The 12,169-nt window shown below is 57.0% G+C and overlaps 1 protein-coding gene across 1 annotated transcript; it reads right to left on the reverse strand.

The window, feature by feature from the left end:
• Positions 1 to 1,921: 1,921 nt before the first annotated feature.
• NANOS3 (nanos homolog 3 (Drosophila)) lies at positions 1,922 to 4,657 on the reverse strand. Its single transcript, XM_006900780.1, has 2 exons — positions 4,204 to 4,657; positions 1,922 to 1,989 (listed from the first exon to the last, which is right to left on the reverse strand). Exons 1-2 carry the CDS (start codon positions 4,655 to 4,657, stop codon positions 1,922 to 1,924), a joined length of 522 nt encoding a protein of 173 aa, XP_006900842.1.
• Between the last annotated feature and the right edge of the window lie 7,512 nt (positions 4,658 to 12,169).

Genomic DNA, 12,169 nt, shown 5'->3' on the forward strand with positions numbered 1-12,169 from the left:
TGCTTCCTGCCAGCCAGCCTGGACAGCGTGCTTCCTCTGTGGATACAGGCCAGGCCAGACAAGTTCCCTGAGTTCTGCTGAACAGCTGGAAACAGTCTGCAGCTGCCTGGGGGAGGGCTCCGTGTTCCGGTTCCTTTCAGTGTTCTAAGTTCCCCCTCCCCCACTTTCCCAGACAGAGGTCACAGATGTCCTGAGGAAAGGGACACCTGTGCCACCTGCAGGCGCCTCGCAGTAGCCTGTAAGGTTCATGTTGGTTTGCAGATTGCACCTCCTTTGCTGAGGTGATAGCAATTCAGAATTTGTTGCTTTACTGCAGGGTAAAGGCTCCCTTTGTTGGCATTATCTTTGCCTTTCTCCAAATTTGCTTTCGCCCCAGTCCAGGATGACCATTAATAAATGATTCTCATAACAAGTTCCAAGAGTACTGTTTGGTTCTTTATGTTCTGCCTGCGACCCGAACGCCTCATCTTTCTCTTCTGTGTTGTGGGGGTGGACAAACAGCCCCCCTCCTCGTGATGTACTTCCCCAGCCTTCCTGGACACAGGCCTGGGGGCTCGGGTGGCGTGTGTGTGTGCACGTGCGAGTACTCGGGGACACTCACACCCGTGGGGCAAGAGATGTGGTAACTGGTGGTCTCCCTATACAAACTGGCCTCACCGTGAGCTGGAAGGAATCCATCCTGGCAGGCAGCTCCTGTCTGTTCCTGAGGGGCACTCCACACCCATCCAGAAGCCTTCCCATAGCCCCCCAAAGAAGGGTGTGGCCAGGACCTCCTGCTCCATTTCTCCTCCAGGACTCAGAGAACCTGGGGCTGCTGTCTGCCCTGCCCTCTCTCTGTTTCATGCCTAAGCTGCAGGCTGGGCACCCACTCCCACTCCAACTCACCCAGTCCTACTGAACAGGAAAAGCTAAGAGCAGGGGGGACCTGCCAACCATAGATCTCCAGGGAGATGAGACAGTGGGTGGAGCCAGGCTCCAGCGCCAGATGTGGACTGGAGAGGGAAATGGAGAGACCACAGCCGGCCAGCTGCCCACCACGGCTCCCGTCAACTTGGCAGGAGGTGTGTCGAGAGGCACAGCACTTCACCTAACAGAGAACTGGACAGATGTGCCCCCTCCCCTCTGCCTAAGCAGACCCCCAAGCCACTGCCACAGCGCCCTCTCCCACCTGACAGTCCAAAGCCCCGGGGACGTTCCCTACTCCCAGTGTGTCCTGTCCTTGCTCTGAGCTGCCCGAGGCCTGTCTGCGTTGTCCCTGGGACCCCCCATGACCAGCATTCTCTGTGAGAGGGACAGCTCCGAGTCCAGCTACACTGCGTCTCACCCACACCAGCACTCTTACCTCTGCTGTGGGATTCCATCCGTTTCTGGGTGTTAGAGGACATATGGGGTCACAAAACACAAACAGCCCCCAAAGCTAATTTCATGGTAACTGAGGATGTTCTCAGAACCCTAGCTGAACCACTTCCCAGGACCCCACGACTGCCTCCAGGGCCCCCTCCCCCTGCCGAATCGCAGGCACAGCTTATGGGTACAGATCCAGCTGACAAAATCCAGACAGCAGGTAAAAAGTACAGGTCTGGGCAGCACATAGTGCCACCAGGACAGCAAAGAGGTCCTCCAGGTTCCCCCAGCCCAAACCCCAGATCCCCAGTCCCAAGAAGGCCTTTGTAACACTGCTCTGTTGATAAGGCGTTTATTGAACACAAACTCCACGTGTGTGAACAGAACAAGCCAGGGCTGGCAGTTGGGTGGGTGGGTAGGAAGGTACCCTTCCCCACAGGAGCTGTTTCAACTACACTGTCAGACTTTGCTCCCCAAAAGCCCCTGTGGCCTCAACCCAGACCTTCCCTCCAATCCAGCCTGGGTCCCCCATCCCCTGATGAAAGCAGGGCTCCGGGGTCCTCCTTGTGCCGGCCTCCTAGGCGGAAGTGGAGGGACTGTAGGAAGAAGGCGAGGGTCCTGAAGATTTCCTGGCACCTTTGGAACCTGGATTTTAAAAGGGAGGAGAGAAAAGCAAAAGAGAAAAAGATGATTTAACACGCCCTGAGAAGGTGGGAAGACCTCAGCACTGCCTGGGCTCTGACGCCACCTGGGGACTGCTCGTGGAATAGCAAGCCCAGGGGTGCCTGGAGCAGGACCTCCTCCTGGGACCCAAAGCCAGAGGCTCACAGATTAAGTGACCACAAAGGCTGCAGGCCATCTGTCCAGGTCAACAGAAGGGAAAGACTCCCCTAGCCCACCCTACCTTACCCAGGTCCCTCGAAAAAAGTTGGCATTTAGGGGAAAAGGGGCATTCTGAGACCATCATCCTAGGATCCCTCTGCTTCCAGACCTCATCAAACCTCTCACTCTCTGGGCAGTGATTCCTACTAAGGGTAACCCCTACAGGCTGGAGTAGCACTGTCCCATAGGACACCACGGGAAAGCAGGGTGCCTCCCACAGCTTCCTTCTGATGATCAACTGGATTTGAACCTCTGACCTTTCAGTTATCAGCCCAATGCCTAACCTACCACACTACCAGGGCTCCTTTCATCAAACCTCACAAGGAGAAATAACAGCTCTTAGACAGCGTCTCATTCATGTCACAACACAAGGCACAACTTTGGGAGGGGAAAGGGCCTAACAGGGCCTAACCAGCCCCTACGGAAATTAAAGCTGCTAAAGTGAATTTAAAGAAGCTCTGGTCATGTAGAGCTTGGGGAAGTGCCCTACTAGCCCAAGGCAGTGCCTCTCTGGTGGTTCAAATCCACTAGCAGCTCCTTGGAAGAAAGGTAAGGAAGTCTCCTCTGATGTCATGTGATTTGTTGTTGCATACCATCCAGTCAGAACTAACGCAGAGCTGACCCTCCAGCTGGCGTTCAAAGGCATTAAATCACACAGGAGGAGACTGCAGAGCAGCTGGTAGATTCAGACCACATGCTTTTGGGACTGGCAGTGTAGCTCCTGCCACTGAACCAAGAGCTCACTCCCATGCCGATGTATAGCATCTAAAAACCTGCTGGACTCAGTCAGGAGTCAGTTCCAACCACCGCAATGCGTTAAAAGTTAAGGGTCCTCTTTTAAAAAATCCCAGATGAGTCTGGAAAAAGCCTAGGGGTAGCTCAGTATGTGTTTACACACACACACACACACACACACACACACAGCCTCCACCTAGGAGATTTTGACCACCCTTCCAGCCCTATTCACACACACACACAGCCTCAACCTAGGAGATTCTGACCTTCTTCCCGCCCCCCCCCCACACACACCCCTCCACCAATGAGATTCTGACCACCTTTCTAGCCCCACACACACAGACACACACACATGCCCTCCTCCCTCCACCTAGGAGACTCTGACCTTTCCAGCCCTCCCCTTGGGGTTCTACTGTCTGTCTGTCCAGCAGCTTCTAGTCTTCTGCTGACACATGTATCAGATCTCTGGCCTCTCCTTTCCCATGGCTTCCCAGTGTCCAAGTCTACCCTATTTAAGGGGACTGTAAGGCCCTTTACACCACTTGGTTACCCCTAAAATCTCTGACACACCACACACACACACACACACACACACACACGGACGTACACACACTCGCCTAGACACACTAGCATGCTGAATTTCACTGAATGTCCAAATAGGCTCTGCTGTCCCACTGGAAGCATGCACACTCATCCCCACTTCCCTGTCCACCAGTTGACCACATGAGGCATCCAGGAGGCACCTTCTCCAGAGATCCCTGCCCTGGGCTCCCCACCCAGCACCTATCACCCCGCATGGTAACAGCAGCCCTCTCCTCTGCCTCTTCACTGCTAGCTGGGCCCAGCGCCCCACACAAGACAGACATACAAACTGTGTAGCAAATGTGTGAATCTAAGGAATGGTTCAGAGCTTCCCTGGGCCTGACTGAACTGGCAGAAGTCAGGTCCCCCAACGCTGGAAAAGGGTAGCATTTTACTGCATTAGCCCAGAGAGGGAGCGTGATTAGTCAAAGGACACACAGCAAATGTGGCCCCAACTTTTCCACACAGAATACACTTCTAGAACCACTTCTAGAATGCTATTCTAAATTCTCTATGCGGATCCTTCTGCCTCACCTCCTGTGCCACCCTCCAGTGTTGGGCCCGGGGTCAATCTCAATCACAAAGACCCAGAGGAGTAGAATCCCATGCCCAAGAATGCCCAGCTCCAGGCCCCCCGATGGCACCCCCGGCCCCAGCCACCTGAGCCACCTCCTCGGCGATGCCCTGCGTCCTGCGTCTTCGGCTTGTCCGGCCGGGTGAGCTTCTTGCCAGCAGAGTTGCGGGTGGTGTAGCTGTAGACAGAGGTGTAGCCCTGGCTAGTGAGCGGGCAGAAGCGGCGGGTGTGGGCACGCTCCCGGGTGGCACCACACTGCGGGCACACATAATCTCGCAGGATGGGGCACAGCACGCGGCCAGCCTCGTCCTTGAGCATGTGGGACTGGTAGATGGCCCGGGACTCGCCGTTGTGCTTGCAGAAGGAACACAGGCGTTCAGGAGTCAGCGAGGGTTCCGGGCTGGGTCTCGGATCCACTGGATCTGGCACCGGCTCTGGCTGGGGGTTCAGCCTGGTCTTGGGCTCCTCCTCTTCCTCACGCAGAGCCCCCACCAGGCTTGCCAAGCCCAGGTAGTCTGTCCACAAGTTGAAGGTCCCCATGGCTGGGGGTGAGGCAGAGGGACAGAGAGAGAAGCAGCCCTGCCTGCAGCAGCTCAGCCCCTTACCCCTTCCTCTCTGCCCCACCCTGGAGCCTGGGAGTCTGGGCGGGGCCCTTGCCTCCTCTTCCTCCAGGGGGGGGTGTGAGGGGGGGAGGAGTGAGCTGAGGGAGGCTCCCTAAATCCACAGGGGGCTTGCACCTGTGACAAGATGCAGGCTGCAGGGGAGAGCCCCACCTGAACTCACATGTCCAGGGGGCATGTTGCCTGGCTACCTTCCTTCCTGGCTAAGGCCAGCCCAAGCTGCAGGGGGCTGGGAATCCTACCCTGAAACAGCCTGGAGGTATCTAGAAGATGGGCGGGGGAGGAGGTGAGGGATCATGGGCCCTTGAGGGGGGTTCTGATGTTTAGCAGACTCTGGATGGGGGATAGCCTCTGGTTTCAGAGGTGAGCTGATTCTTGCCCTATGGGGGGAGGGGAGGGGAGAAACCAAGGTCAGACAGCCCTGGGGACATTGCAGAACAGGCTAATGGGGGATCCCCACCCTACCCACTGCCTCTGACTCCTCTGGTCAAAGAGGTTCCCAACTTCTCCACCTGAGGTTAGAAAATATTTCCTAGGCTGCCACAGACTTCCAAGTGCAGAGACCAGCCTATGTGAGGGGTGCAGAGGACAAGGCAGGTCTCAGATCCGTGGGTGCCAGGAGGACAAACACGTTCCCAGGAACCGCAGTCCTTCCTTCGATCGTCATTCACTCAGGATACTTCACTGAGCCTCTCAGGACAGACCTTGCTCTCAGGACAGCTTTTCTGCCGCCCTGCCTCCCTGTTTTGCCCCCATTCATGCTGTAGCATTTCCTTCCCAAATCCAATCCAGGTCCTTTAGGACACCCAAACCTGACTATCCCCAATGGGTTAAGAGACTGGAAGTCAGGTATGGGATGAGCTGAGAGATGTGGGGAAGCCTCGTGGTGTCCTGTCCCCTGCCCCCCTCCAGGCTGTCTGTCTCGGCCACAGTGACATTCATCCCCCGGTGGGTCTGGCCTCCGTCATCACAACCCACCGACAACAATGAATGTTGATTGTGACCTTCGCTGTGCCTAGAGGAGGGGTGTGTTCTTTGTGGGGGTCCCTGGTCCCAGCTGGCTTCCCTGCACACCCCCCATATCTCAAGGTATGGTTGAGGTAACCATTGTGACAGGCGGACGGAAGTTCCAGGTCTCGGGGTCCACTCAACGGTCGATGGTTTGCCTGTGTTGCCCAAACTCACCGACAGGTTGAATGTTCCCCCAAACCCTTGATGGCTTCTCAGGTGGTGGAAGTGGGGGTGCAGCACAGAGTGAGGAGGCTTAAGGGAGAGAGAGAGGAATCCTCTGATTCTCAGTAACTCAGCCCACTGCTATTAGGTACTGACCATCTATCTGCCCCCAGCCTGGAAAAATGGGGCAAATAACATGCCCCCAGAAAAAAAAAAACACAAAAAACACTACCTTCAATTGATTCCAACTCATAGTCACAGGACAGCTGATTTACCAGAGTTCTGAAGACTTTCTCTTAAAAGCAGAATGACATGGTCTTTGCCCTAGGAAGTGACTGTTGTTATACACCATAGAGGCAGAACCCACCCTTAGCTGACTTCCAGTGGGTTTTCAGAGGCAGTTAATTGCATGGGAGGAGACTGCCCATCTTTTTGCCACAGAACAGCTGGTGGCCTCAAACTTCGTGTCTTTGGGATTACAGTGCAGTTTCTTGCCACAGAGCTCCCTTAGAAGTGACTGGAGGGTCCAAACTGTTAATCTTTTGACTGGAAGCCAAGCACTTAACTCAGGCACCACTAGAATTCCTAAATGACAGCAGTAAACGTTTCTGTAGCTTTTGCACACAGGACTTGATGGTTACACTTGTGTTACCCTTGAAATAGCCCAGGACAGAGCAGAGGAGCCCTTTTGTCAGCTGGGAAGACTGAGATCCAAAGGGACTGAGGACAGAAAAGGATCCTTTAGGGTCCCAAAGCCCCCCCCCATGTCTGGCCACACCTCTCCCTCCCTTAGGGCATCCATTCACAGAGCCATAAACAAGTTTTAATACAATGTAACCCCCATAGTAATAAACAGGTCATTTTAATACATTATAACTCCTGGAGCTCCCAGCACCTTGTTTATGAATAGCAAAGTGGGAGTGGGAGATCACAGCTTGTTAGGATATCTTGTTTATGAACATTGTGAAGGTGGGGCAGGGTTCACAGCCAGACCCTAATAGCCTGGAGGGCTCACAACATCTGAACCCTATTCTGGGTGCTCGCCCAAGCATAGAGCGCTGCCTTCCGTGATGTGGGGGTGCGGGATGTCACCCGTGGGTCTTCCTCGAGGCCCTCTGCAAGATGCTGCTGTCTTTTGCTTCATATACAAAAGCCTCCAGTCCCTCCACTAGCCCCACAGAGTTGGGCTCCCTTGTGCCTAGATTCCCCCATGCCCAAACTCAAGTTCAGGTCTGGAAAAGAAGCCAGAGGCCACCCCCAACTTGGGTCTGGGGAGCCCTAAAACCGCCTGGAGATGGACCCTAAGACAGATCTAAAACCCCAAGTGTATCAGGCTTGGGTCCCTCAGCGTGCCCTTTGGTGGAGAAAGCAAAAGACCATCCCCCTCAACCCAGGACCGGTTCCTGGAAAGCCTCTAGCCAAGGCCCATCTTTCCCTAGAGTCCTCCCCCTAAGGCCTGTCCACCGAGAATCCCCCGGGGCCCGCCCCCTACACGTATCATCTAAGAGCCCAGCTCCGGGGCCGCCCCTCCCCGCCTCATCCCGCCCCCCACCTCACCCCGCCAATTGTCGCCGAGGGAAACCCGGTCCCCTTAGAGCCCTTCCTCTGAGGACCGCCCACCTAGACCCTCAAGTAGGCCGCATCCTTATGGATCCCCAAGTCTGCCCTCTCTCCGTGAAGCCCCGCCCCCACAACAGACCTAGCCAAACCCCTCCCATGAAGCCTAACCCCATAGCACCTGCCCGCCCCCACGAAGCTCCCCAACCTTGTAGGGCCCCTTTCTCACACACAGCCTGCCTAGTCTGTCCTCACCCCTTTTTAGCAGTTCTGGATAAAGCACTTTTTTTGTTTTTGTTCACCCCGGCCGGCAGACCCTTTTGGGGGGTAGAATGGGTGAGTGATGGCCCAGTTATGTTCCTTCTTACCTCCCATGAGACACCCAGGTCCTTTGTCCTCTGAGGGGGGCAAGGGGGTGAGGCACTAAGGGAAGCATGGGTGGAAAGCGGGGCCAAGAAGGTGGGTATTGAGGACTGGAGGGGAGGGTAGTGGGATGGGAGAGCAAGCATTATACTCATCCTATCACCGTGATAATACTGCCCCGTTACTGTTATCAGGTGCCATCGAGTCGACTGAGTCAGAGCGCCCCTGTGAACCGTGTCCTGCCCTGCGCCATCCTCACTATCTCCCTCATGCTAAAGCCCGTGGTCTCGCAGCCCCTGCATCAATCCATTCCACTGAGAATCTTCCTCTCTTTTACCTGACCCTCTACCGTTTCAAGCATGAAGAGACCTATTGTGCTGGTGGGGAAGGTGAGGTTTCTGAGTTTGGGGACCAGAGGGGGCGCAGTGGACCCAACAGAAGGGATGGGCTCATGACAACTTCTGCGCTTGGTTCCTCCAAGGGAACCTTCATCTGCCAAGGAAGGCGGCCCTGCAAAGTCTCCCCAAGGCTAAGAAAGGCTGGTCTGGGAGGTCTCAATCTGGCTGTTAGTAAAGTGGGCAGAGGCAAGGGGCGGGGCTGTAGGGCGGAGCAGGGGGCGGGGCTGCACGAGACAGGGGAGGGGCGGAGATTCAGGCGGGAGGGGAGGGGCCGCAGGCGGAGGGGCGGGGCCGTATCCAGAGGAGAGGGGCTGCAGAAGGGAGGGGAGGGGCCGTAGCGGGAGAGGAGGGGCTGTGGGGGGGGGGGCGGGGCTTCATGAGGTGGGAGGGGCGGAGCTGTCGTGAGGGGCGTGGTCGTAGCGGGAGAGGCGGGGCTGCATGCAGGAGGGGGCGGGGCCGATGACCGAGAGCGGGGCCTGGTGTCTGGCTGCGGGCGGGGCTGTCTGGGCCGCAGGGTCGCGGGGCTCCTTTGTCTGCCGGTGGTTGGTCGCAGCCGCCTTCCCTCCCTCTTCGTCTGTCTGGGTCCGCCTGTCTCTTTGTTAGCCTGGGGTCTCCTGTCTGGGTCTGACTGTGTCTGTCTGTCTCCGGTTGTCGGCGTTGGCCTGTTTGTGGCTGGCCCTTTACAACCCCCTGCCCCTCGGGGTCGAAGCAAGCTGTGTAGGTGTCAGCCGCCACCCCCTTACTCCCCATTTCTGGCTGGCTGTCCTTCCTGTCACGTGCCCCCGGGGTGATATGGGCTACCTGGACCTCCTGTCGTGCCCCTAATGGGAGGGAGCCTGCTGTACCTTTGAAGCCTGATGCAGTGCCACACACACACCGGCCCCCACCACTCTAAGCAGGTCTTTGATGACCTCAATCTGCGACCTCCTGCCTCGTCCCTGGGACCCTCACCCCTAACTGGGAATGTCTAGTCTGAGAAAGGGAGCTGAAGCTGAGTAGGGTGTGGGGAAACCCTCCCTCCAGACGCCTCCCTGAACCCGCCGGGGGCCTAGAAGGCAGGACAGCTGTCGGGTCTGGGGGTCAGGGTCAGAGGTGAGAGGTTCCAGCAGAGCCAGATGGGCAGGCGATGGATGGAGGCCCTTCTGCCCGCTGTCAAGTTGAAGAACAAGGGGTGGGGGAGGGGCCGTGCTGGAGGCCATGTCTGGAGGTCTCTGTGTGTGTGTGTGTGTGTCTACTTGTCTTTCCTCTGATAACCCTCTGTGTCTGTATGGCCCCTTGGGTTCCTCTGTCTCCGTCTGTCTGTGTGCTTCCCGCTAGTGTGCCCGTGTCCCTGTTCTCGTGTGTCCATCATGTTTGTCTCTATGCCTGTGGGCTCCTCTGTCTCTGGCAATGTCCCTGTGTGTGCTGTCCCAGGCTCTGGGTCCCTGTGTGTGCTTCTCTCTGTGTACGCCCTCTCCCAGTGTGTCTCTGTCCTTGTTTGTCCCTCTGCCCACGTGTGCCTCTATTTGAGTGTCTGTCCCTGGGTCTGCACCTCTGTGTTCCTTCTGGCTCTTGTATGTCCTGAGTATGTGTATCTCCATGCCTCTGTGTGTGGGCTTGTGTTGCTGTGGATGTCCTGGTTATGTGATCCCTATGTTTTTGTATGTCCCTGGCTGAGTGTCCCTCGGTGTACTTCTCTGTGTGTTTGTGTTTTTGTCTGTGTGTCCCTGTACCATCTGGATGTGTGAGGGGCCCTGTGTATATATATTCAAGTGTATTCCTCCATGTGCCCCCATATGTGTGCATGGGCTGAAGGGACTGAGGGGGGGAGGTGCATGGTCAGACAAAGAGCCCATTTATGGGGGTGCAGAAGCAGAATGAGCCCTGTGGGGTCCTCGAGTGGGGGTGCTCATTGGTAGCGCAAGCTGTCTAGACTGGGGGGCAGGGTCTTGGTGACACCTGCGTGGGCCTCTCAGGTTCCAGCCCCGCCTCTGCTACGTCGTCTCCCCTGCTTCCTTTCTGGCTGCTTGGGCCTTTCATGCCAGGGTCCTCAGACAAGGGGCGAGTCTGTCCTGCCCAGATGGGGCAGCGGGTAGGCCAGGCGCTGGAGCCTCCTTCCCACGCCCCACCGGATATGGGGCCAGAGCTGAGGGAAGCAGGGAGCCTCCACTCCCCTGGGGCTGGGGCTGGAATCTCTGGGGCTTTATTTAGGTAAAGGCCTCTCTGGGTCAGGCTGAAGGGCCTGTGTGTGAAAGGCAGGGCTTAGAGCCCAGAACTGGGGGACTCAGTTGGCTGCCAGTCAGGGCTCTTCTAGGGGTTGTGTGGGTATCTGTAGACACCCGTGGATGCACTGTGTGTGACCCAGCATCATGGGCTCGAGTGTGACTGTGGCACATATCAGGCTAACACTGCAGGGTGATGTGGACCCAGTGTGGGTGTCCTCTGTGGGTATCACCAGGGGTCAGTGTGTCTGTCAGCTGATTAGGCCCCTTCCCCAAAATGTCAGTTCCAGGAGGTGAAGGGCTTCTACTGCTTGTTCACAGCTGTGTCCCCAGTCCCTGGGGTCTCAGTGACAAGCGGCTCTGGATTTCTGGAACTCTCATGTGTACACCCCGGTGTTCATGGCACTGTGTCTGTGTCATTCAGCCCTGTGTGTGTCAGTATCACTAGTATCACCATGAGCATCTGGGGGCATCCCAAGTGTCAGGGAGGGTGTCACCCTGCTGGGAGGCCCAACCTCCTTGTGGGTGACAGTCACCGTGGCTCTGGTTTTACAGTTATGTCAGTGTCCAGAGTTGTATTATTGGCGGGGTCTGCAGGATTACAGAGAACTGCTGTCAGGATTTCTGTGTGTCTGCAGGCTTTGTACCATCTGTGTGTGTGTGTGTGTGTGTTTCTCTGTGGGTAGACGCACAGATGCCTAAGTGTGCATGTCGCTTGTTATTTTGGACAATGGTGGCTGTGTGTTGGGCTCTGAGTTGATGGAACTGGTCGTCAAGGTTCCCTGAGTGACATTTGTGGGTGACTGTGGGACAGTGAGCACGCGTGCACGCGCGCGTGTGTGAATGTATGCCGAAGGCTGTGTCTTCAGGGTGACCGCTGTAGGGAGTGGCAAGATGTTTCCTGTGGTAGCATTTTCATGGTGTCGGCCCGCATGTCCCTGTCAGTGTTGGTGGTGTTTGTACACACGTGGCAGTGTTATTGTGGGTGCACGTGTGTACACAGCAGCATTACTGCAGGAACCCCAAGTAGATTCAGGGGGTGCCAGGTGGTCCTGTCTGGTGAGCAGCAGTGATTTGGGAGAATCAGTCTGCAATGTGTGTCAGCCCTCACTAGTGGGGGAGAGCTCTGTAAAAAGAGAGGTGAGGGTAAGCAACCCTCAAGTGTGTACTTCTTAGCCACCCCCCTCCGCCAGCAGGGCATCCAGGGCGCGGTCCCCAGCAATAGCTCCCTGTCCCTTTAAAAGGGCTCTCTGAGCAGGGGGATTCGGGGGCCATTTTTCCTTTTTATGGCCAATTTTGGAAGGCGGATGGCCCTTCCCAAACCCTGGCCACTGTAAACACACTGCAACCACGGTTAGTGACAGGCTGCCCGCGGCCCGCTGAGGGCGCCTGGGCTCCCGAAGGCGGCGCCGCTGCAGCCCCCCGCCCCGGCGTAGCCAGGCCCAAGCGGGGCCGCCCGCCCGAGCTCTCTCCACAGGGCCCCAGCAGGCCCGCGCGCCCGTGAACTTGGCCGCGGACGCCTTCCCGAACGCGCGCGCGAGTCGGAGTCTCCTCCAGCCCCGGGTTTCCGAGGCTCCTACCAGCTCGGCTCCCCCAAGAACAAAGCTTGTCGCCGCCGGACACGGCCCTCCCGCCGTCAGGTGTCCGAGACCCCCGGCACCGAGGCCCCCACGCCCCCCATTATGCATCTCCGCCCCGCGGGAGCAGCTCGCGCGCCCTCCCCACGATGGGCCTCGGCTC

Source organism: Elephantulus edwardii, unplaced genomic scaffold (genome assembly GCF_000299155.1).
Source record: "Elephantulus edwardii isolate Elephantulus edwardi_28Jun2011 unplaced genomic scaffold, EleEdw1.0 scaffold00296, whole genome shotgun sequence".
Taxonomy (NCBI): Eukaryota; Metazoa; Chordata; class Mammalia; order Macroscelidea; family Macroscelididae; genus Elephantulus; species Elephantulus edwardii.